The 24,285-nt window shown below is 41.2% G+C and overlaps 2 protein-coding genes across 2 annotated transcripts in view; both read right to left on the minus strand.

Annotated features, from left to right (window-relative positions):
* Window positions 1-4,819, minus strand: part of ice1 (KIAA0947-like (H. sapiens)) — an 18,232-nt gene extending 13,413 nt beyond the window's left edge. Inside the window, exons 1-11 of the mRNA XM_083761484.1 lie at window positions 4,628-4,819; window positions 4,170-4,228; window positions 3,341-3,452; window positions 3,157-3,233; window positions 2,787-2,898; window positions 2,604-2,680; window positions 2,480-2,517; window positions 2,243-2,325; window positions 1,091-1,167; window positions 857-894; window positions 367-449 (exon numbers count right to left, since the gene is read on the minus strand). Of these exons, the coding sequence (XP_083617610.1) occupies window positions 367-449; window positions 857-894; window positions 1,091-1,167; window positions 2,243-2,325; window positions 2,480-2,517; window positions 2,604-2,680; window positions 2,787-2,898; window positions 3,157-3,233; window positions 3,341-3,452; window positions 4,170-4,228; window positions 4,628-4,720 (849 nt within the window). The 5' untranslated portion in view covers window positions 4,721-4,819. The remainder of the gene's footprint in view (window positions 1-366; window positions 450-856; window positions 895-1,090; window positions 1,168-2,242; window positions 2,326-2,479; window positions 2,518-2,603; window positions 2,681-2,786; window positions 2,899-3,156; window positions 3,234-3,340; window positions 3,453-4,169; window positions 4,229-4,627) is intronic.
* A 4,577-nt stretch (window positions 4,820-9,396) lies between these two features.
* Window positions 9,397-24,285, minus strand: part of adamts16 (ADAM metallopeptidase with thrombospondin type 1 motif, 16) — a 66,639-nt gene continuing 51,750 nt past the window's right edge. Inside the window, exons 19-24 of the mRNA XM_083760765.1 lie at window positions 16,396-16,600; window positions 15,459-15,653; window positions 15,165-15,221; window positions 14,789-15,004; window positions 11,091-11,238; window positions 9,397-10,862 (exon numbers count right to left, since the gene is read on the minus strand). Coding sequence (XP_083616891.1) covers window positions 10,747-10,862; window positions 11,091-11,238; window positions 14,789-15,004; window positions 15,165-15,221; window positions 15,459-15,653; window positions 16,396-16,600 — 937 coding nt within the window. The 3' untranslated portion in view covers window positions 9,397-10,746. The remainder of the gene's footprint in view (window positions 10,863-11,090; window positions 11,239-14,788; window positions 15,005-15,164; window positions 15,222-15,458; window positions 15,654-16,395; window positions 16,601-24,285) is intronic.

Raw genomic sequence — 24,285 nt, forward strand, 5'->3', positions numbered from 1 at the left:
CAGTCCAGATAGCTAGTAGTCTGAAGAGACAACAGCATCTCCACACTGGAGAAACAGTCACTGACAAGTTTCAATGAGTTAGCTAAACTTAAGAGACACCAGCGTATCAATACTTAACACATAACATTGTCTGAAACACTAATAGCCAAAAATAAAGTAGCTTGTAGATCTGCTATTTTTGCAAAATCTTGAAAATGTATATTATTATATATTATTGTTTTTAACTAAAATCTTTGCTTCTGGGGGGTCCCTGGAACAACATATTTTCAGATGGGGGCCCTCAGAAAATGGAACCCTGCATACATACATACATAGATACATAAATTAACAGCTTGACCACCATTTCATACTGTTTCATTGCTGTACCTGAAAGTCCTGCAACTCTCTCTGTAGCAGAATCTTGTCCCTCGTCAGTTGGGATATTTTATCACTTTTATGGTGATTTGATTCTGAACACAAAGAAATTAAGGAGTAAAATGGGTGCTGCCATATACACTCAATGAAGTTCTACTGATTGTTATGGCAAAACATAATGTACAAATTCACATTTTGTATTTCTGCATTTCATTGTATTTTTTCATTTCAGCAATCCATCTTGAAATGTTTTAACACACAGTTTCTCAATGCCTAGTCCGAGGCCCACTTGGAGACCAAATTGACCCTTAACTCAAGTGTAGAAGAAATGGAACAATCGTTGGGAGCCCAATCTACACTGAAAAATTGGCAGTGTTCATTTAACTCTGAGAATGTACAAATGGAACCAAATGGATGTTCCATTTGTACACTCAGAGTAACAGATACGTAAGGGTCCACTTGGACCCCTTGGTGGTCCCCCAATCCGTGTTTTAACACTCACCTTCAAAGAGTCTTAGTTGATTTTCGAGATGACCTTTTCTGTTGAGGTAGATAACAATGGAAAATAGTATTACAAAATGTGTTGGCTTATCCCCCAAAAATACAAGATAAATGGACAAAATTCCTGCCCTTTAAATTAGATTCACAATCAAAAATGTGTAATGACACAAATACGGATTAGAAATTTTACCGATACATACAACACCACTATGATGATTTAGTATGAAATGCTTACATGGTAGTTGTCTTGGCATGTTCCTCTCTCAGTTTTTCAACTTGATCTGCAAATGCCTCAGATGTCTTCAAAGATGACTGAAGTAAAAACATTATAGAAATTATGCATCCAAGTACAGGAGTTCCCACCCAGCATCCCATCCAATATACGGTAGGCCATAAATCAAGCCCAGGGCTCTACAATAAGACTCAGAGGACCTGCCACTTTCCATGTAGAAGGTGAGAGTTGAATGAATCTACTTACCACATACACCATTTTAACTGAATACTGTAATTTGACTTCTGCAAACTGATAATCAGACCTGTTTAGCATATACTATTGATTTCTCTTATGCAGATCTGCTTGAAGCTTCTGTACTTTATTTCAATGTTGTGATGCTTTTGTAAGACACATAGTATATAATCAGCCTGGTGAATTGTTTCTTCTGCATGCATAGGTTGATCCAGACCTTGACAAGATGTAGGTCTGGCTATATGGGATTAGACGATAACGTTCACCATTTTGAAAGTGCAAAGTGACTGTGCACAAAGCATACTAGCCATTTAAGCAATTATCCTTCTTGTTGTCATATAACTGTAATAATGATGGGTGTAACAACAACTCAAATGACATTAGTCTACAAACAAACTGCCCCGCCGATAGGATGGTTCTGTACAGTGGGGAACTCATGTTTTTGTATTGTCTTGGTGTAATGTTTTTCTGTACTATGTGGTAATTTTGTTGTTCGTGTTGAACAGACCTGTGAAGATGAATATCCTTCGGGACAATAAAGAATTAGAAAGATTATTATTCGGATTATTATCATCGTGTTTCTCTCCAGGTGCACGCTCCGATGGGTATAGCAGAAACCAAATGCAGCCTTGAAGGCAGTGTGTTGAAATGGATCAGTGTATATTCTGCTGCAATTAGGCTATAAAATCTATCCATCTTTGACATTATTTTTATAATTTGCGATGCTGGTGTGCTGGTTTTTTCACTGTTGTACTAGTTATATAACTCTACCCATTGCATTAGCATTGAGCAAGTCAGTTTCTTCCTGATTGGGGAGAACAATTGGTACAATCCTGTTTCTTTGGCGAAAGTGTCAAAATCCTAAACTTTGAGGGGAAGTCTGACAATAAAATTTCACCCGACACTCTGTTCATTGCTTACCTGTGTTTTCAGTAACTCATTTTCAAGTGAGGCCTTCTCCCTCTTCATCTGAGCATTCTCTAGGTTCTGCTTTTCTGTCATCTCTATGGATTCAATAGGCAATTTGTATGCATACAAACACAGTTAGAAATACATACATTATATACAGTTATGGTTTGTGACATTGTATGCATACACATATTATGTATAAATAATGACATTCTAATTTGCACAAAGAAATTAATCATTTATAAATACCTGCTACATCAATTAGCTGCTTCTCAAGTTTTGTCCTCCTTAAAACACAAGAAACGTAACAGTCAAGATTCTGCAATGGAAATGATTATTGTATATTGTTGTAATAAATGATATCGTCGCTTACAGTGCCATCGTTTTGTTGTTCTCTTCCTTCAGTTTCCCCACCTCTTCAGACATCTTTTCATATGCCTTTAGAGAACTCTATGAATAGAAAACATTGTAAAATACTTTTATGTCCAGGGCAACAGGAAACACAAGCTGAAAATAATTGCTGAAAGTACACATCTTCAAGTATTACTGTACGTACTTTATTTTCTTCCAGCTCTTTTTGCAAAGTGCAATAATCTTCATTTTGTTTCTCAAGAGAAACCAGTTTAGCCTGTAGCTCTTCTAGTTGTTTCTGGAGTCTGGTGGTTTCACTGCGTAAGACACATGAAACATTTGTTACTCATGCTGGCGCAAGGACAACGGCTACGCAGTGTCAAAGCTACTGGCAATAGATGACAAAACGGCTTCTTTCTCCGAAAAATCAAACTGACAAGAACCAGAACGAACCAGGGCAAAGGAAAACGCTCCCCCCCCCCCCCTATAGAATTGCATTTGATTCACTAATAGCACACAATTACGGGCGTGGTACCCTTAATTGTAGGATTGTAATGAATAATATCATCTCTTACAGTGCCATTGTTTTGTTGTTCTCTTCCTCCTGTTTCTCTGCCTCTTCGGACATCTTTTCATATGCCTTAAGAGAACTCTATGAAAACATAAAAATAGTTTTATGTTGAAGGGCAAGAGGGAAAAATGTTGTAAATAATTTAATTGCTGACACCACACGTTTCTTCATTAGGAAGTATTACATACTTTATTTTCATCCAGCTCTTTTTGTAAAGCGCAGTAATCTTCATTTTGTTTCTCAAGAGAAACCAGTTTAGTTTGGAGCTCTTCTAGTTGTTTCTGGTGTCTGATGGTTTCACTGCATAAGACACATCAAACATGGGTTACTTGTTTGCACATAAAAATAAAGAAAACGTAGCGTGTGTGCTCCAGTGCCTTATCATCATTGGTTAAGTTATTATGTACCAATTGATCATGAGACTTGGTTGATTGATTGAATACTTTAACAGTTTGCAGAGAAAAACACAGGAATACAGTTCCATACAAGGTCTGCTATTAAGAGGATTTAAACCCAAGAAAGTCTGTGGCTTGTTTCCATTGGGGTCCAATTCACCAAAACATTTAATGACATACAAAATCATCATATGGGTTAGAAATCATAAATAAATATGTACAGTAAAGACAAAGGATCACAATGGAAACAACGCCCCGGGACTTTGTGTTATCCTTTTAGCATTGATTGATTGAAATATTTATTAACAGTTTGCAGAATTACAGTACATTTCAAGCACAACTCAATACAAAGACTGTTAACTGTAAGTGGACGACCCAATAAAGCATTACACTTGTTTACAAGAGGGTCCACTTTGTTCAATTCATCAAAACATTTAGAGACGTAAAAATAGACACTTCTATATAGCCAAAGAACAGAACAGAACAGGAATTCATCATAAAGGAGGTAAAAAGGGAAAAGAATCACTGTATAATCGTCACTGTACTATTTGCAAACTGTTAATAAAGTATAATGTTCTGCTTTACTTTTAGAAGGCGTAGTTGTTAAACATGAGCTACTTACTCTGAGCCAGTGATGTTTTGTTTCAGTGTCAGAAAAGATGCCACATACTCCTTTAGATTCTAATAACACACAGATGGGTGCGCACAGATCACAAACAAGTGGGGAAACATTTGAAGCAGCTTAGATTTTGCATTTGTACAAGGTAAGAGTGATTTTGAGGCTTTTAGACTCTCGTAGAGAGATTCGTCAGAATCGAAAAAAACCTCTACGAGAATCTAAATGTTTGGGCTAGGTTAGATCACTGATCAGTCAGGTTAGCTAAGCTAACACAAATCAAAACAAACACAGTAAACGCGTTACGAATTCAGTGAATATGAAGTTTATTTCGAAATTCGGTATGGGTTTTTTGTAACTACTCGAGACATGTTCCACATGGGACATTGTTGATAACATAATTGTACAAGTAATTAATAAAAGGGACGTCAACTACAGTAAACGGGAAGAAACAGTGAGTTCACCTCATGTAACACGGAGCAGTTTTGACAAACTGTTCCAACTGTAGCGTCCGCAGCGATGAGCGCGGCTTTAGAATGATTCTCCCCTGGCATCATGTTAGGAACTCCACATTAATTCAATATTAAATGATTATGTTATGATGGGGGAAAATGAGAAAACAGAAAATAGTCCGAATGACGCGAATTCCACAGAGATCACCACAACAACAACGTCACGTTTTCGTGTCTCCCACGTTGACTTAGGACCCACTGCAGGACCCCAATTTAGGACCTTCTGAAAATGCCTGTTAGCACGACAATTCTTTCAAATTTCAACAATTTTATTTTTTCATCTTGGTGTTGTGAGACACGATCTTATTTTAAATGTATTATTTTAAATTAGACATACTTTTACATGTTTAAAATGTGTTTTTAATTCAACTTATATCATACTTAGGAGTGATGTGGAAGCTGTTTAAGTAAAATATGACTTAGTCTATTTATTATATTGGGGTGGAGAAAGTTATAATTTCAGTAATCAACCGTCTATCTACAATCTACATAACACATGTAATCGCATGTAAAATCGCATCGCATGTAAACTGCGATAGATAGATAGAAAACAAAGATTTGTCTCACAGCGCAATAGCACTCCCTGGTGGTCTAGTGGTTAGGATTCGGCGCTCTCACCGCCGCGGCCCGGGTTCGATTCCCGGTCAGGGAACACTGTTTTGTACAGTCAAGGAGAGGTGTTTACAGTTTGTTATTGATTGATTGATTGATTGAAATATTTATTAACAGTTTGCAGAATTACAGTACATTTCAAGCACAAACTCAATACAAAGACTGTTAACTGTGAGTAGACGACCCAATTAAGCATTAGGCTACACTTGATTACAAGAGGGTCCACCATGTTCAATTCATCAAAAGAGACGTACAAATAGACACTTCTATAATCTATATAGTCAAAGCACAGAACAGGATTTCATCATAAAGGAGGTAAAAAGGTGTAAGCTAGTATTATACTAATACTACACAATTTTGAGTGACTAGTATTCATCATTCAACATTTTCCCGAATTTATCATTAATGACCGTACATTAACCAATTACTACACATATTATAAATAAAACAATCGTTGTGTGGTTAGCATTCTTTCGCCATTTCTCAACAAAAAACGAATGTCACACAACGAATGTCACAACATATAGGCCAGTCAGTGATCCTTTATGGCCCTAAAGTTTAGGGTCATCCAAATATTGGGCTCATTGGGCTAAAAACGGCCATAGCCACTTGCCCAAATCTGTGCTGACGGCAGCTGACCTCATCACATTTGGGCACATTTGGGCAACTATGGCCGTTTTTAGCCCAAGGAGTGTTTTTAAAAACGAATGCTTGGAATGGATTCAGAATAAACCCCTAGTTTGACACATTACATGCTTCTTAAAGCATAATTAAAGTCAGATTTTGTTTTTGCCTTAGGCCTTAAGGCATATAGGTTTTTAATGGTACTCCAACTTTCAACCCCTGAATTTACCATGGTCCTATGGTCCAACATTTATATAATACTCAATTTTTTATATGTTATTTGGATGACCCTAATTAAGGATCATAAGAAACCTTGAACAATTAATATTGCAATTTATTTTGGGTCAAATAAATCTTTATTATGTGACAATCAATTCTTGATTCTTGATTGTTTGGGAGGTTGGCCATAACCTCGTCAATAGAGGGCACTGTTGGACAGACACCATGAATTGAGGTTCAAGCGTTACAACGCATGCCCAAGTGGGTTAAAAAGATGAAATGAATTCCTTGTTTTACAAAATGCACTTGATTAGCATGACAGCACTTGTCGCTGTTCCATCATTCTGGTATTTTAGAGGAAGTGTTACCCAACCTAAACTGGAAAAGCAATACATCCTAGTAGTGATGACCAGATAAAATGCATTCTAACTTCAGATTAGGCCCTTCTGAGTGTAGCCTCCAGGCCTTAGCTCCAGGCTAAATGGCTGTTGGTGTTATCCCAAGAGATACAGCCAGAGATAACATTGTTGTCTTTGTGCATTCTGTCTCTCGATCTGTCCTAAGGTGTCAGACAGTCTGTCTGATATCCTTTATACCTAACACTGGTTTTGTAACGCTTTTCAAGATTACGTTTCAATCATTTCCACATGCACATGACATATTTGTTTGTTCCATACCTTTGTGTCTCTTAAATTTGTTCATATTATAGCTACATTTTAGTTTAGGGTTAACAGCACAGTAAGCTCTTCTTTCTTCACTTCTAATAACGTTTTTTGACAAAGGGGCTGATAGTGCATTCCAGAGATGTTGGGGGTAGGGAGTTGGACACATCTGACTCAGTGAAAAACACACAAGCGAACGCACACAGCTCGGCACATTAATCCCCAAACTGTGTGTCTGCAGAGTCCAGACAAATGCAGCGTGCACGTGCCTGCACTGGGGACTGCATGCATGTTACAGATAATGAAACAGATTTGTGTGTGTGTGTGTGTGTGTGTGTGTGTGTGCGTGTGTGCGTGTGTGTGTGTGCGCGTGTGTGTGCGCGCGCGTGTCCCCGAAGTCCCATTCCCACTGCAGAACTTTTCCTGGGAACAAATACTTAGCCTACACACCCTGACCAAGCCTTAGGCCTACATTCACATAGAGCCCACCACTGGCACACACATGCACACAAGCACACACACACACACACACACATGGCTGACCAGCAATACATCAACTACATTGAGGTAGGTGACTAGGGAGGAAAACCCCTGCCTTTCTCATTGCCCAGCTCTTCTTCACTCTTACGCACTCCTTTTTCCTCAGAGAATAAGTCCATGACAGTACAGTACAGTACAGCACCACTCACTTCAGACGGGTCTGATTTTTATCATCTTTTTGACCTAAATTTAACACAATAAACAGCCTCAAACCCAGTACCGCACAGTCCAGTTGGGCCCCACCGGCCCTGGAATACACCGACGCCCCCTCTCCCCCTCTTCTTCTCTCACAACTTGAATTCTCTCTCTGTGGCTTTGTACCCTGTGATCCCTCTCCCACAACCATGGGTTGTGCCCTAAGGATTAAGGCAATGATGATGCTATGGGCATCTGTCTCTCCTTCTTCACTTGTTGACAAATTACTAAAGGGAGAGCCCAGACACATTATGTCATAGGCGTTGAAATGGTTAACACCATGCTGGCATGATTGGGTGCAGACCTATGTAGTGTACTGCTGCGTGCACTCCACTGCAGTGTGCAGAATTTAATGTTGTCAAATTTGACACAGGACTCTTTCAATACACTGTTTCTTGGTAGCCTGGGTTCCAGCCTGAATCGCTGCGTTCCGTGAATCTGTTTTGCCACTCTGCTAGACATGCTACTCAGACAAAATTCATTCATGCTGCTCTCTTGGTCAGATCTCTCTCAATGAGAATATTACCTGGTTAAATAAAGGATGATATGATCACTAGATATTACATTTGTTTCTTTGGCAAGGCACTGCAATTTCCAATTGTGCTGCAAACCTGTAGAACAGGGGTTCCCAAACTTTTTTGGACCAGGTACCCCTTTTGGGGTAGATATTTTTCCAGGTACCCCCTCATACTCGCAACACAGATAACAATATATTTACAACCACAAGCAGTGTTTCCTGCAGGAAAAAGCTTTGGCATGGTGCTGGGCGCAGGCCGCAGGGGGGCCTTCTTGCGTCGAACATTTTGATTAATTAATTAATTTGATTCAATAATTAATGAATAAGATTAATAAATTAAGATTGATTTGTATTATTGCTCTTGTATTGCTATTGGAGACACTGGGGGGACACTGGGCAGGCACTGGGGAGGCACTGGGGAGGCACTGGGGAGACACTGGGGAGGCACTCGGGAGGCACTCAGGGAGGCACTGGGGAGGCACTCGGGGGGGACACTGGGGAGGCACTCAGGGGGACACTGGGGAGGCACTGAGTGGACACTGGGGAGGCACTGGGAAGGCACTGAGGGGACACTGGGGAGGCACTGGGAAGGCACTGGGGAGGCACTGGGGAGACACTGGGGAGCATGGGGAGGCACTCAGGGGGACACTGGGTAGGCACTGGGGAGGCACTCGGCTGGTCACTGGGGAGGCACTCAGGGGGACACTGGGGAGGCACTGGGAAGGCACTGGGGAGACACTGGGGAGGCACTGGGGAGACACTGGGGAGCATGGGGAGGCACTCAGGGGGACACTGGGGAGACACTGGGGAGCATGGGGAGGCACTCAGGGGGACACTGGGGAGGCACTGGGGAGGCACTGAGGGGACACTGGGGAGACACTGGGGAGACACTGGGGAGGCACTGGGGAGACACTGGGGAGGCACTAAGGGGGACACTGGGGAGGCACTGGGGGGACACTGGGGAGGCACTCAGGGGGACACTGGGGAGTCACTGGGGAGGCACTGGGGAAGCACTGAGGGGACACTGCAGGAGGCACTGGGGAGGCACTGGGGAGAAACTGCAGCCACTGGGGAGACATTGGGGAGGCACTGGGCAGACACTGCAGGGAAGACACTGGGGTGGCACTTGGGGAGGTACTGGACATTTCATATCACACACACACCATGATTCACAAGCCCCCTCAAAAAAAAAAAAAAAAAAAGAAACCTTTTTTTTTTTTTTTTTTGAGGGGGCTTGGGTACCCCCTGGCTATGCGTTGCGTACCCCTAGGGGTCCGCGGACCCCACTTTGGGAACCGCTGCTGTAGAAGACCAAATCACAACTCAAGCGTCATCATAATCGCTGCAGAGTCTGAACATAGATTTGTTTATTATTATGTCTGTTACATTTGAATATTCACATTAATATATCTTTAGTAAACATCTCTCAGTGCTTTTAGCACTAACCTGTACATAACCAATATTCATTAGTGCCATGCCAATGCATGCAACCGATGATGGCCTTGTGGGGTTTCAAAAGATTTTGAAGACAAATGTAACAGAAAAAACATGCTCATAGATTTGATTGTTCATGATGCTTATCTACTCGCATTCCTAATAATCGCTAATCCTCACTGACAGGCGGGAGTCGGTGTTGGGGTTTTGACATGTTAGAACATGTCTGCACAAATGGCATAAAATAGATGGTTACAACTTACAATTCTAAAAGAACAAAAGGTGCAGCTTGTCAGTATGGAATCCCGTGAAACATACAAAATACACAAAAGGTAAGAGGTTTACAATAATAACATGACACATTATGCTGCTTAGCAATACAGTTTTCCATCAACCCTGTATTGTAAAGCCAATAAATAAATCAACAAACTAAAAAGGTTTAGGATTTGCATTCTGCATTGATTTCACAATTCAAGATAATGTTGTAGCACCATTGACTGTAAGAGTACGGAAAATCCCAGTGCACACAGCTGTCCTTGACCCTTCTTGTAAGAGTTCTCTTACTTATATGTCTGATGAGGTTCAAAAAGTTGTTAGATTTTTTGTTTACATGACATCAGTAACATTCAGCCACTGTCCAAATGTAAAAGAAGCCCACTTTGATCCATCCCAGCTTGTCCTAATCAAGTCTTCAATCGAAATGTATTGTCTATTGTGCTTCTTTCGTCCTCCTTTCGTAGGTTCCAGATTTCCAATGTACCCCCCTTTGTCAGGTCTGTAAACTTAGTAATGAATTGCACTGTAGATAAGGGCTTAAGATCATCACTTCATATCTTGCCAAGTAGCCCTGCTTGAGACGCAGTGAATACTGTAGTTATCCCTCTTGGCCAGTAAGGATGTCCCTTTGCCTTACTTACTTGGAGACGTTCTCTTCTGTGTGCATCTTGGATAAAAAATAAGTTGTATTTCACACAAGACTCTTTTTCACCTCAAGATAGCTGTTTTCCTGGTTCCTTCCCATTACTCCCTCATTTATTTATGTTGTCCTGATCACATTCCTGCGGTCAGGTTTGAGTTCAGTATCAGGATGTCCGGCATCGCTTGGAGAAGAAAGGGCACTTCAACGCTCTTTCAGTTCCATTGAAATGTATTTTGTCTTTCAGTGCTTGCCAAATGCTCAATGAAAAAAAACGTCTTTACAAGCATGGACATCAAACATAGTCTTTCGTCTACCTAACCGTCAGCACTGAAGACAGAGTATGTCCCAATTATAGGTTTGAATGTGAACAGGATTTGCAGCACTGCTTGCCGTAGAACTTGTGGTTGCAGACTCCATGTTGGGGGACCAGGTAACACCAGTTAAAGTAATCCTTGCATACCAAGTCTGTTGAAACAAAAAGTAAAAACATTTGAAGAGCTTATTTCACCTACATCAACAATGAAAGGGACATGTGTTATTTCAAAGCAAACACTTACAAGCACTTACACTGTTTACTGTACTTTCTGTATTACATTTTCCATGACACTAAAGCTGTGTTAAACACAACTGTAGGAATCATAGTTTTAAATTGTAGTCTAGTATGTATGAATTCGTGCACATTGTATGAAGTACCTTTCTTCTCTGGTTGCGGGCAGAAGTTGGTGTTGCAGGCCTGCGACATGGCAGGTTTCTGGTGAAGGGTGCACCCAGAGGAGGGTTTCCCCTGGGCCAAACACTGGACGGTCCTGGCCTGCACCCCTCCTCCACATGTCACCGTGCACTGCGGAAAGCAAAGGCTTTAATGAGAGACATGGTACTGTAACAGACAGCCACTACAATTCTTTTTTCAACTACTTATTAAAGAATGACGGACAGCTGTGCACTTTATCAGGTCGATTTTGAAGGTGCAGTTTACCAGGTCGTGATACATAAATTGGCCTCGCTCTGCGCACATTCGTATTATGAAAGGCATATCGGCCCGTGTTGAACGCACTCGGCCCGTGTTGAACGCACACACATTTGGCATACCGCGTCCCTGAATATTTTAGCATTGTGGGAGTGTCCATATGTTAATTATTCTCGCTTTGCGCAATTTGCTATTAAGCCCCTTGACCTAAAGACACTCAGCGCATAACGATTAGACGTGGGTCTGACCACCTCATAAACGCAAAAAGCACTGTTTGATTTGACACTTGAGCGGCTCTGGAAGGCTGGTAGAGTGTTGCCATGTCTGTTTATTATAAGCGGCTTATTTTTCTGTAAAGTTGCTTTGTGTGGTTGCTTTTCTTGTTTCTAAAGTGGTTATTTGGGCTTTTCTCCTAATGTTGTTTAAACCAGTGATCGTCACACAGCACATTCCCATGTCAAGGATCCCCAGATGAATGCATTTGCCCAACTAAGGACAGCTAATCCAAAAATTAAATAAAAAGATTACTTTTGAAAATAGCAGATCTATACCAGCTCACAATGCATCACATTCATTCATTAAAACTATGAACTCTGACTGCAGGGGGATATATAATGATCATTATAACAATGTGCAAGAACATATTTAAAAAGAAGGAAGAACTTTATATTTGTGGACAATCAAAATATGTTTTTTTATTTTAATGTGGTGTCATTCAAATTAATCTGGATATGGCAGACTCACTATTTAGAAAATAAAAACATGGCACTTCATTTAAAATAGGTTACAGACCCCTGTTATATGCGCTTATTTTTATAGACCTATTTACTTGTTTCTATGAGACATGGCAGTTTTGCGTCTTTAAAAAAAAAAATTGAGATTAGAAACGGCCATAATTCTTTCATTTCTCAACCTTAAAAATAAATAAAAACATCTCCATAATCCGTGGGAAATGTGCTTTCATATGCTGTATCACACCCGATTCAAGTCTTCTTCAATAAAATGCTACGAGCGAAGACCATACCATCGGGGCCACAGCATTACGCAGCACGCATTCAACTCATTCCTTCGTCGTGACTTGAATGAAATAAAATATAATAAACGTTATTTTACTGGTGTTTTTCAATAGAAACAAATAAAGAGCGTGTGTAGGCTACTGTGTGCAAGTGCAACAGTGCATATAGGCCTACATGCATGCACTAGGCTATATTTCTTCCGTGTCGGGATGGTGATTGAGCTCTTCAAGTTCACAGCCCGTTTGGTCTTTCATAAAAAAACGTTGATATTAGCCTATAAACACTCATGGTTCTCTCATTTCTCAACCGTTTTATTAAATGTAAAAATCTCCATATTCCTTATGAATCTTGCTTTCATTCGCTGTATGGTACATGGTTCTATCGTTATCGAATTAATTAATTACGCATGGATTGGCAATTTGCCAATATGCTGCTATCTACTCGCAATTCCATTCCGATCTGAAAGGTGGGTCTGTTCTTTTGAGGCATAAAGGTGACAGCATGCAGTGCAATAGGAATAATTAACCCAAATGTGACAAAGGCATGTCATGTCTTCTATGGTGCCAGCCTGAAGAAATGTCATACCACGACCCCCAAAGTGCGCATTCCGTATGTGACATCAGCTGACTGGTAAAGAGAATAGTACGGACATGTTGATTGGGTACGTCTCAAACACGCCTTAAACACACCCATGACTAATTCAAGGCCGTTTTGCGCACTCCGCGGGGTGTCAAAAGCGCTTCTTAACATGCCCAAAATTGCAATATGACATACTACACGCCCCCAGATCATAATACTGTAATTAGATTAGTAATATAGAAGTAAGTAACATAGAAGTCCTAAATCGACCCCATATGTGTCCGAACTGAACCCTTGAGTTTTAAATGAGCCATTACTGCTGCACATTGAGCATGAGATAGAGGAAGAAAGCTAGGAGGTTATTGTCGATTTATGACATTCCTACGTGACAAGAGGTATCTGAACATATTGATTGTTTCAAATTAACTGCTTATTGAATAAACTGGATGAACGTTTCATTTTTCTCACTCTCTCTCCCTCTCTCTGTCATGAGTGTTTTGTTGAATTCAGATGGATTTTGATCACAAGCACTTGTCAAGCAGTATACGGTACATGCATTGCAAACCCGCCTACTAATACTGCTCTCTCTAAATAGTATAAAGGAGATGCCTGTGCTGTCACTACGCCAGATTTAAGACCAGCTTCGGGCTGATCAAAGTGCAATCTCACCGTGCCTAAGATAGCAATGCACCAGACCACACCTAATTTTAAGACCAACCATTGGTGCGCAGTTGTGTGCACAAACTTTTGGTAATTACGCATCATGGGTGCTGGGTGTAAAAAAGAAACTAGCAACCTGCATTCCTTTTTAGCCCCACTTTGCACAAATTTGCGGCGGGTGCAAAATAGGACCCTGAATTATTTATATACATGTGACCATACCAGAAACAACCTATATAAGGCAACATTTTCAATTTTTCATTATGCAGCATGTGACGTGTCAAACTAGGGTTTTTTCATGATCCTGAATCCATTCCAAGCATTCGTTTTGCACAAAAAACACAAAAAACGGCCATGACCTCATCACATTTGTGATGACGGCTGGCATTGGCGCAGCGCCATGTATGTAAATCTTTATAAATGTCATCATCATCATTTATTTAACTCACGACCATGATCACATGGTTTGGAGCACAGATTCATAAAAGTATACAATCGAGAGTATACAATACATTACAGATTACACGATATACATAGACATATCGTAAGGCTTTCCCTATTTATACAGTGGGAGAACATTTTTCAGAAAAGCACCCAATTTATAAATTACTTTTTGTTTTTCAGATTTTAGTAATGCAATTAGTTTAAACATAGAAGGGTAGGTAAAGAAATAAAGTGGCAGGTATTTTTGCCTGAAATTCATAATGTCAGTGTTCTTACATTCCAACAAAACATGATACTCGTCTCCAATTCTGGCTTCCTTACATAGGTTACAAATCCTCTGATTTCTTTCCAATCCTTTATATCTACCGATGACCTTTGGGATTCTTGTGTTGTTTAGCCTAAGGTTGCAAATAGCCTGTCTATACTTACGGTTTTCACATAGAAGATATTTTTCTAGTTTGAACTCTTGTTTATATTCAACATAGATGTCACATGATGTCATACTATTGAGTTCACTTTGCCACTTTTGCAGAAACTGGTATGTAAATCTTTATATTTCTCCACTAACAGGGGTTACGTGAGACTACATAACCCCCTATAAAAGAAATTGCTCAACGCTTAACAGCCGGACAGCAGGTGGATATAGATTATAGACCATATTTTAGGCCAATAAAAATACCAAATTTCCCACACCCTGGCTGCTGGACTAATTTAAGTGGACTTACCTGTGACCAAGGAGATGAGTACCAATCTGGCTGAGGCAGAGGTTGAGGCAGAGGTTGGGGAGGACGGTAGTGGTGATAGGTACTCCAGGGGTGGACTGCTGGGGTGGTACGGGAGGGGCAGTCGGCCATGACACAGGGCCTCCGGACCTCCACAGAGGGCTTGGGGACATGGTGGCACTTCTTGGCTGCCAGTTCTCTGTATTTCCCTGCCGTGTCCTTTTTTGAAAGGATGAAAAGGGGGGAAAAGACAACAATTACACTCTGTGTAAGATGTCATTCAAATATTCTTTGGAATAAGACGGTACTCACTATGACTGACAAAGTCAGGATATCATTATTTAACTTATATGAGACACAGACATTAGCATAATGTTACCTTCTCTGCACATTTGATGAACCGCATCTGGGAGCCATGACCACAGGTTACTGAACACTGCAGGAGAATAAAAGGAGAGGGGAAAAGAGAACGACAGAGATCATTTTATTGTTCGGACAGAGAAATTCTAATCACAAGACAAATGTTCCCCACTGACGACATCCTGACTCACAGGAACATGCTCCCCTCCACTATTCATTTTGATCCAGTTATTCTAAATAACTGGCTCTACCGCCTGCAATGTTTAAATAATTGTAATAAAAAGAAGTGCTTGTTAAAGAACTAAAGACTTACTTCCTGCCATGTGGAGACAAACCACTGGACTTTACGTTGTTTCTGGCAACGTTTGATGAAACACGAGTCTTGACTGGCAGGTTTCTGCAGGCCCACACAGGAACTGTCCGGCAGTGTGTGTGTTCGGCTGTTGGGGTTTGTGTTCATGCACAGCACTGTTCTCTTCCTCAGGCCTTTTCCGCACTTACGTGAGCACTGCAAAGCACAAAAGGTTTTTATTTTATTTTCCCCCAGTTTGGCTTCCATACTGTCTCCCAACAATGAGGTATATGTCCTTCCCTTGATTTAAATGTCTTCCCCGGGACATTACCAGGATATTGCCATTGTGGTTATACGCACACATAACCATACAGCCTAGATCATTATCAAATCCTTGAGTGTTTCACTGCAGCCAATTAATAGCATCCTATGGGATGAATCAACTTGCAGAGCTAAAGGTCTACAAAGCGACACACTCCTCTGAGTCATAGACACCTGGGAAGAATGGAGAGGAAGTGATAAAGTGAGCCGGACATGGTTTATAGCAGCTAGTTAGGGACATTTTGAGTGAGATGACCTCATTCCATTTACATTTGTGTGCCTCCGAGTTGGACAGCCGTGGCCAGAGGCATTATGTTTTCGGGTTGTCCGTCTACAGTACCTCACTAGGTACATCTGTATGTCCATCTCTAACTCATGAGCATCCCTAATTTCATGACATTTGGCACAAACGTTCAATTGGAGTTTGGACGGGCATACGGACAGATGGACGTACTGTACGTATGGATATACGTACGGATGTACGCACAGACGGACGTACAATATGTACAGATATACAGACGGACATACCGATGCTCAACCTGCGTCCATGGCAGTCGCCAGTAGAGACGTATAAAAAAGCAGTGAAGCACACATATTGACATATCAGTACCCATAACGCATACAAACAAATATTCACCTGTGACCACGGCCCAGAGTTCCAAACTGGTGGGCAGCTGTTTGAGTTGCAGGCCTGCCGTCTGGTGGGGGTGGGCTGGACACACTGGGGGTCAGGCAGGACATCCACATTGGTCTGGCTGGTCCTCTGGACACACTGAACCTGCCGTGTCTGCTCACCTCCTCCGCAGCTCCGGCTGCATTCCCCCCACTCCCCCACGGACCAGCTGCAACAACACAACACATGGCCGCTGAGTCAACACAGGACAGCTCCTCCGCCACTCATGGGCACGGCTCTATCACAAACATATACACCACACACATACTGTACATATATCAGTAGTACACATTTAAGAAATGAAAAGTATTAACAACAGCTTGTGACTAAATGATAACTAAATTGGATCCTGTGGAACGTCATAACAGTAACCGTTTTGGACATACAAGGCTTCTACACATTGGCGATGATATGTATGTTGTAACAAAGACCTTGTTTCTAAACTGTTTCTAAAGCTTCTCAATCATTTTATTCCTGGTGAGCTTTCACTTTATGAGATGAGGACCAACTGGAACGATAATTCATCTCCCTGTGTTTAAGTGTTTAACTGTCAGCAGAGACAAAATATAGATCCTTAGAAAAATGTTGTGATAAGACAGTGCACATTATTAAATTATGAAACAGGGTCATTGTGGATGAAATAGCTATGGAGCAATGGAATGGTAAGAGTATGTCACATCACTGACTAGCTGTCTGGCATACTCAATAGGACTCTGTACCTGGTCTCATATATAGTATTGTTGGCATGAGATGACAATATAGAATGTTGCTGCAAGGCCTTGCAAAGGGATCAGGGCTTGAGGCATTTGTTGATGGCTGAATCGCTTCAGAGCAAGTTGGAACAGCCCGAACATCATGCTTTCAAACTGTAACCTAAACTGGATCCCCCACTGCAAAACCCCCTCGTCACCTGTACTTGGCCTTAATCTTAATGAAAACATTTCTTTTTCACATCTTACTGCACCAGAGCCTCTCAAATTAAATGTTGTGTTTGTGTTGAAAGCAGCAAAACGTATGGCTTCAATAGATATGTAAAGGTGGTGCTATGAACACATCTTTAGCACAGGATCTGCAAATGTATGTTCAGTTACTGCAGACAGTGTATGTCTTTTCTTTAGAGTGTGAGCAGGAAAGCTATAAACATCGAAATCACTCGATTCCCTGAGTGCTCTATTCCCTCGTCCCTTTCAATCTGCCTCCCTCACTATTCACAACCTTTTTGCATCAACCCCAAAAAGCCAGCTATCATCCTCACCGAATGTTACCCCCAAAGTACCCTGTAAAACTTGCACACGCCCCAGCCGCTCTAGATCTACACCAAACAACCCAACACTGTTCTGTCAGCACATACAGTTGTATATACACACAGCCTAAGCACTATGCGTATTGATTCAGTGCATCAGTGGTTTGGAATGCTCTATAAAGAGGACGAGTACAGTATAACTCTGAGGAGCATTATGAGGGCTCTTTGAGTGTAAATAAATATAGGAGGAGAAATTCCATCTGTTCTTGGACTCTTATATCACCAATATAGACATGCACAGCAAGGCCTTTTAGTTGGATTTATAGAAAAGGAGGGCAGAGCTGTGGTTAAAGATATCTCAGGTCTGGTGACACGGGAGATGCAGACTGTACTGTATCATCAAAGTGTGATTTGAGAGGGGATAAGTAGGGTAACCTCTTAACCTCCCCTTTCAGTAGAGATAATAAATTGCATTCCATTGTAAGCGCCTTCGACTCGCTCACATCCAGCACCACGCGTATATCTGCATTTTGAATCTTTTTAGAATGGCCTATTTTATACTTCATCATCGAGTTAGGCAAAAATAGCAAAGAAGTTACATCACAAGTCAACAATACGTTATGATCTTGTAGATGTGATCTATGTTCCATGATCTATGTTTGCTCATTTATGAATGTTTATGGATTTTATATATTTAATATATATATTAATCAATGTAAGGTATTAACAAGAGCTTGTGACTAGATAATAACTACTTGTATGCATTGGAACACAGGTACTGTTTTCCTTTTCCTTAACATGTGCATCAAGTAGAGCAGGGGGGTATTCTAACACATTTCTTACATTTTACTATGAAAGTGTAAAACTCATCATACTGTGGACAGTATGACTGAATCTGCGAAGTGGAATTAAAATGGACGCAGTAAAATTAGGTTCAGTATTATAATTAATGTTGACATCAGTGGAAAGAAAATTCAATATAGTTAATGTTTTTCGTTGGATTTTGTTTCTCCATAAATATCTCAATGCTTTATGTGAAAGAGCGTTCTCACACTGCAATGTATGCGTTGGTACCAGTTAGTTCATACATTTACTGTGCCACAGTATGGCATTAAACATTATTTTGGTCCAAACTACATCACCTCTGCAGATCTCAAATATCAAATAAAAGATAGAGAATGTCACGAAAACATGTCTGCACATATAAATAACAAAGTAAAGTCATCTGATCTGCATTGGGCATTAGATTTGTGGTAGTGGGTATGGGTAACATCATAGAGCTGAGAGGGATAGAAAGGACATTCCCAACTGAAAATGACCGAAGGGTCATTTCTCTGCAAACACTTAACCACATTCATCTTAGCGTCAATCTTCTGGGCCTGTAATAATAGGCAAACATTTGGCGAAAATAAGCAAATATCTGGCGTTTTGCAAAGCCTTGTGAGCTTGTGGACCGGCTATTTTCAGCAAAGAGGTTTGGTGTAGAGAGAAAAAAGGAGGGCACCGAGTATAGAACCCTGGGGCTCCCTCGATTTGACAGGATTTAAGTGGTTAAGATAGAGAAGAAATGCATTACATTGGAAATGGCATAACTTCATAGCTTACATAATCTTAACCACAGCAAAGGAGATACTCACATCATGATTTAGGTGCTCATTCTATTTGATCTAAATCTATGGATGACACTTCCTGTTTCACACATCCACCATTTAATATGTCTGGTTTATCACCTCAGTGACCCCAGCGGCATTGGCCATTGACATAATGCACTAGTTCATGGCATATCAAATTATAGACCTGCCTTGTGATCTTTGCCTTGGCTGTTGACTATAAGTATCGTTGGAGTATGACCAAACATACGCTCTCTGGAGTGCTAGCTGTCTAAAGAGGGACCTAAGGGTCCATATTTACACTCTCTCAGTTCAATGAAAACTCCACATTTTGCTGTGTAGACAGGAGATCAGATAGCCTGTGGGTATCTGATAGCCTCTGTGGCACTGTGTGACTGCAGTGCTGTCTGGATAACCGAGAAGCTCTATAGTCGGGGCATTAAATAACCTCTGACCAGTGCGTGTGTGCGTGTTCTGTCTCACCGCGTGCATCCACGCGCATCGGTGATAGAGAATGATATCATCCTCTAAATCTGAGTGGGCAGCAGACACCTATTTCCATGTTGTAATGTGTCTTCAGTCCAACTGCATGGACGTAATTGCAGAGACAGCAAAAGCAGATAACTGTAGACCAGAGACCTCAGAATGACACTGACTCCTGAAGACTGACCGACCGACCGACAGACCGACTGACTGATTGACTGTCCACAATGAGAATGCACCTTTAGAATAACTCATCACAAACTGTATAATCTAGAGCAGTGGTTACAACTTCCCAGACGTTTTAGCTCAAGTTAGACACGTCGGCGCTTTATGTCACCGTTGTCACGTTACGAGCTTGTACTGTAGATCGGCTACTACTACTTAAACATTTGTTTTCTAATTTATGGAATTTCTTAGATTTTTCTTAAGAAATAATAATAATTCAAAACAAAATGTAAGAAACAAAAAATAAAGGGACCCATTGAAATGTGTCTGCGACCCACAAATCAACCCATGCACGATCCAGTGTTTGGGAACCAATGATCTAGTCTTAATTTAACTCTGGGGGAGGGTACAAGTGGATAAATTTACTTTCACTGCACATTTAATGTCAATGCATGGTTTAATTGTGGATAAGTGGATGTACAATTCTAAAACAAAAGCACATACTTGTTCTAGATTAGCACTCCCTTTGGCGGTTTATGAATGCTTTAATGATCTAGGATCTAGATCTAGTCAAGAGATGGCATTCAACAAATATTACAACAAACTCTGTTGGTTGAATGCAACAATTTAGCAGAATGATGCTACAGCTACATTACTAAAAAGGTCAATTCAGTTCAGGACATAGGAAGTAGATTCATGTTTAATAAAGGCCCTCGGAGTAATATAATCAGTCACAAAAACAAAGACGCACTATGCATGATGCATTAAAGTCACTATGCATGATGCATTAAAGTCACTATGCATGATGCATTAAACAGAAAAGTTAACAGCAGCAATCCATAGTTTCACATCGCCGCTTTCCAATGACACACGCACACACACGCACGCTCGCATGCACGCCCGCACGCACAGACGCACACGCACACTTCCTAAACAGCTCCAGTTGTGAATAATGACATAGATAAGACATTAAGACAATGATGTGTAAACAGCGGAGAGATGATTTTACAACCGCTATACAACTGCTGGACCGCCTAACTGTAAATTCATGAACTTATTAGGGTAGTGGTGGTGGTGTGTGTGTGTGTGTGTGTGTGTGTGTGTGTGTGTGTGTGTGTGTGTGTGTGTGTGTGTGTGTGTGTGTGTGTGTGTGTGTGTGTGTGTGTGTGATGTGTGTGTGTGCGTGCGTGCGTGCGTGCGTGCGTGCGTGCGTGCGTGTGTGTGTGTGTGTGTGTGCGTGCGTGTGTGTGTGTGTTTGTTTGACTGTGTGTGTGTGTGTGTGTGTGTGTGTGTGTGTGTGTGCGTGTGTGCGCGTGTCTGTGTCTGTATGTGACTGTGTGTGTGTGTGTGTCTGTGTGTGTGTGTGTGTGTGTGTGCGTGTGTGTGTGTGTGTGTGTGTGTGTGTGTGTGTGTGTGTGTGTGTGTGTGTGTGTGTGCATGTGTGTGTGTGTGTAGACGGAGAGATAGAAAGAGATAGAGAGAGAGATATAGAGGGAGAGAGAGAGAGAGAGAGAGAGAGAGACACGCAGAGATGGGAACAGGGTCCTCAGAGAGTTGTGGGAACACAGCCGAGTATAAAATGGCTTTAAACCTCTAACCATAAAGGGCTGGAGGCTCAATTCACTGTGTGTGTGTGTGTGTGTGTGTGTGTGTGTGTGTGTGTGTGTGTGTGTGTGTGTGTGTGTGCGTGCGTGCGTGCGTGCGTGCGTGCGTGCGTGCGTGCGTGCGTGCGTGCGTGCGTGAGTGCGTGCGTGCGTGCGTGCGTGCGTGCATGGGAGCACATGCACACTAATGTGCACTAATGCACGAGCATGGACGCATGTGCATGTCTGTATGTGTAGGTCTGAGTGCGTGGGGTCTCTTTGTGTGTTTCTGAAATAAGCCACATTTTGGGTCAAATTTGGTACAATACATCTGGTTTGATGTATAACATTGCGATGCATGTCTAATTGGGGGACAAAACCGGTGTCCCCAATTTGATTTTACTGCTGTTTCTTCATAAGGTTACAGTTACGGTTAGGATGTACTGTATCTGTTAGTGAGCATCTGAATGTAATTGTAATTGTACTTCCTTCACATATACGTGTGTGTGTGTGTGTGTGTGTGTGTGTGTGTGTGTGTGTGTGTGTGTGTGTGTGTGTTGTGTGTGTGTGTGTGTGTGTGTGTGTGTGTGTGTGTGTGTGTGTGTGTGTGTGTGTGTGTGTGTGTGTGTGTGCGTGCGCGTGCGTGTGTGCGTGCGTGCGTGCAATGTGTATAGGTAAGTGGGTGGGTGGGTGAGTGGGTGTGCCCGTGGAAGTAATCTGTGATGTGAAGAAGTGGGTGCGAAAGAAAGAAAGAAAGAAAGAAAGAAAGAAAGAAAGAAAGAAAGAAAGACAGACAGACAGAAAGAATGGAATGAAAAAAGACAAAAGAAAGGAAAAGAAAGAGAGCTGAAAGAAAGCTCTACTAATTTGATGAGAGAGCAGTTAAGTGCTGACAGTGTTCTTTCTATCCATCTGTCCTATGGAAATGAAACAGTCACCAAGACTACTGGCAATATAATGCTTGTTGTAAATCTCGAGATAATGCTGGGATTGTTGTGTTTGTTGGCATAAACATTGTGAGCAAGAGTTTCCTGCTAACACACTCTCCATTGCTTAATGGATTCATAACACGAAGAGGACGAGGTTACAAGGGAAAGCGGAGATGGAAGTCTCAACGGACCTCGATTATCGAGCAAAAACATTCACTATACCAATAGGAGGCTAATTAAAATGTCCTCTATGAATATAACATAATACATAAATTGAATTCACACATTTAGTTATTTGTTTATTTGGCATAATCGTATTTCCAAAAAGGCATAATTGACTAATTTAGTTAGAACTATTCAGGGTGCCTTTCTTTCTTTCTTTAAAACCAAACAATTGTAAACCACAATTTTCAGTTGAAGCTTCCTAGTTGAAGCCTTCTGTCAAAAATAGTGCTTTGGTGTTTCACAATAGATACTCTGTAACTAGCATTAAGCAGTGCTGTGCTGAAAAAGCCTAGGGGGTGAAGTGAAAAGAGCAGCAGCCAAACTTGTGTCCGTTAAATGACTGATTGCCAGACGCTCTGTATATTTCTGTCTGTTTGTGTGATGTGATTGTTTTTCTTTTTACTTTTTGAACACTGACGCCAATTTGTGTCAAGTGAAAGGCAGAGGATTCTGTGGTGACATCATGCAGGGGTTTCCTATGCTACCTGCTCCAAAACAGAGACGTACATACGCACAGGATACAAACTGGGAAAAAGGGAATTACCAGGGCAATGACTTACTTTTACTATTCTGCAGAGGAAATTGAGCAACTTAATATGTTCACTGTCTGCCCTGTTGACTAGCTGGTGGTTACCATAAAACATGAGATAAATGGTTGCTTGTTCGGGAAACCATTATTTCAGTCGTCATTTATTATCATCAATGCCCTACTTAGACTTCATAAACCCAAATGGTTGATTCTCCCATGCATTTCTGAGAAGTGTGGTTTGGCCCCAGGGTCAGAACACATTTTCTTTGGGTGACAAGGTGATTTGTAAATTACAGTAAAACAAGGATCAAGTGGAGATGGGAGATTTAAATGTGATAATAATGAGGACACAAAATGCTGTCTAGTCAAGGCTGGAGAAATTAGGGGTCACTTTGGAAGGATAGAGAAATGGTGATGGTTTGAAATGTTTCCAATATGCCTTTTCTTCTTTTCTGTCTTTCCCCCCCATTTTTGAGGGGCGCTATCCCCGCCTACATCCAGCTATTAGTTACCGTGCACACATTTAGTCTTAAACAAACATTAAATTCCATTGTTATATTTAACGTCATAGTGTCTGAGCAAATAGACAAAGTGTCTATTTTACGGTAGGATGATAAGATCGAGTGCCCCTCACTTCACACGGGTGTGATTTTTACTATACACACTACAACGCTGTCCCTAATGTTAGCCCTGACCCCTGACCCCTGGGCCCTGACCCTACAAAATCCAGACATTAACCCATTTTGGGCGGGAAACCCTTTTGGTGTTTTAAACATTATGTTATAATTTAGCAATTGAAAAATAGCAGATCTACAAGCTCATAGCGCGCCACTGAGTGGCACGCTATGAACTTGTAGGTCTGCTATTTTTGAGAAATCGTTAAAATGTGCCTCAAATCTTTCAGAAAATTGATTTAGAAAATGATTTAGAAAACTTTTGTTTTTTAATTTTGACGTCAGGCCTGAATTGATGGCATTTTGTTTTTATCTGAGAGTGTCCGAGCCACTGAACGTTTCTGACCAGATTCATTCAGCCTTGAACAATGTATCAAAGCTTAAGGAATGGCTTAAGCAGATGTTGGGAAGAC

Source organism: Protomyctophum parallelum, assembly GCF_964188405.1.
Source record: "Protomyctophum parallelum genome assembly, chromosome: 3".
In the NCBI taxonomy this organism is placed as follows: domain Eukaryota; kingdom Metazoa; phylum Chordata; class Actinopteri; order Myctophiformes; family Myctophidae; genus Protomyctophum; species Protomyctophum parallelum.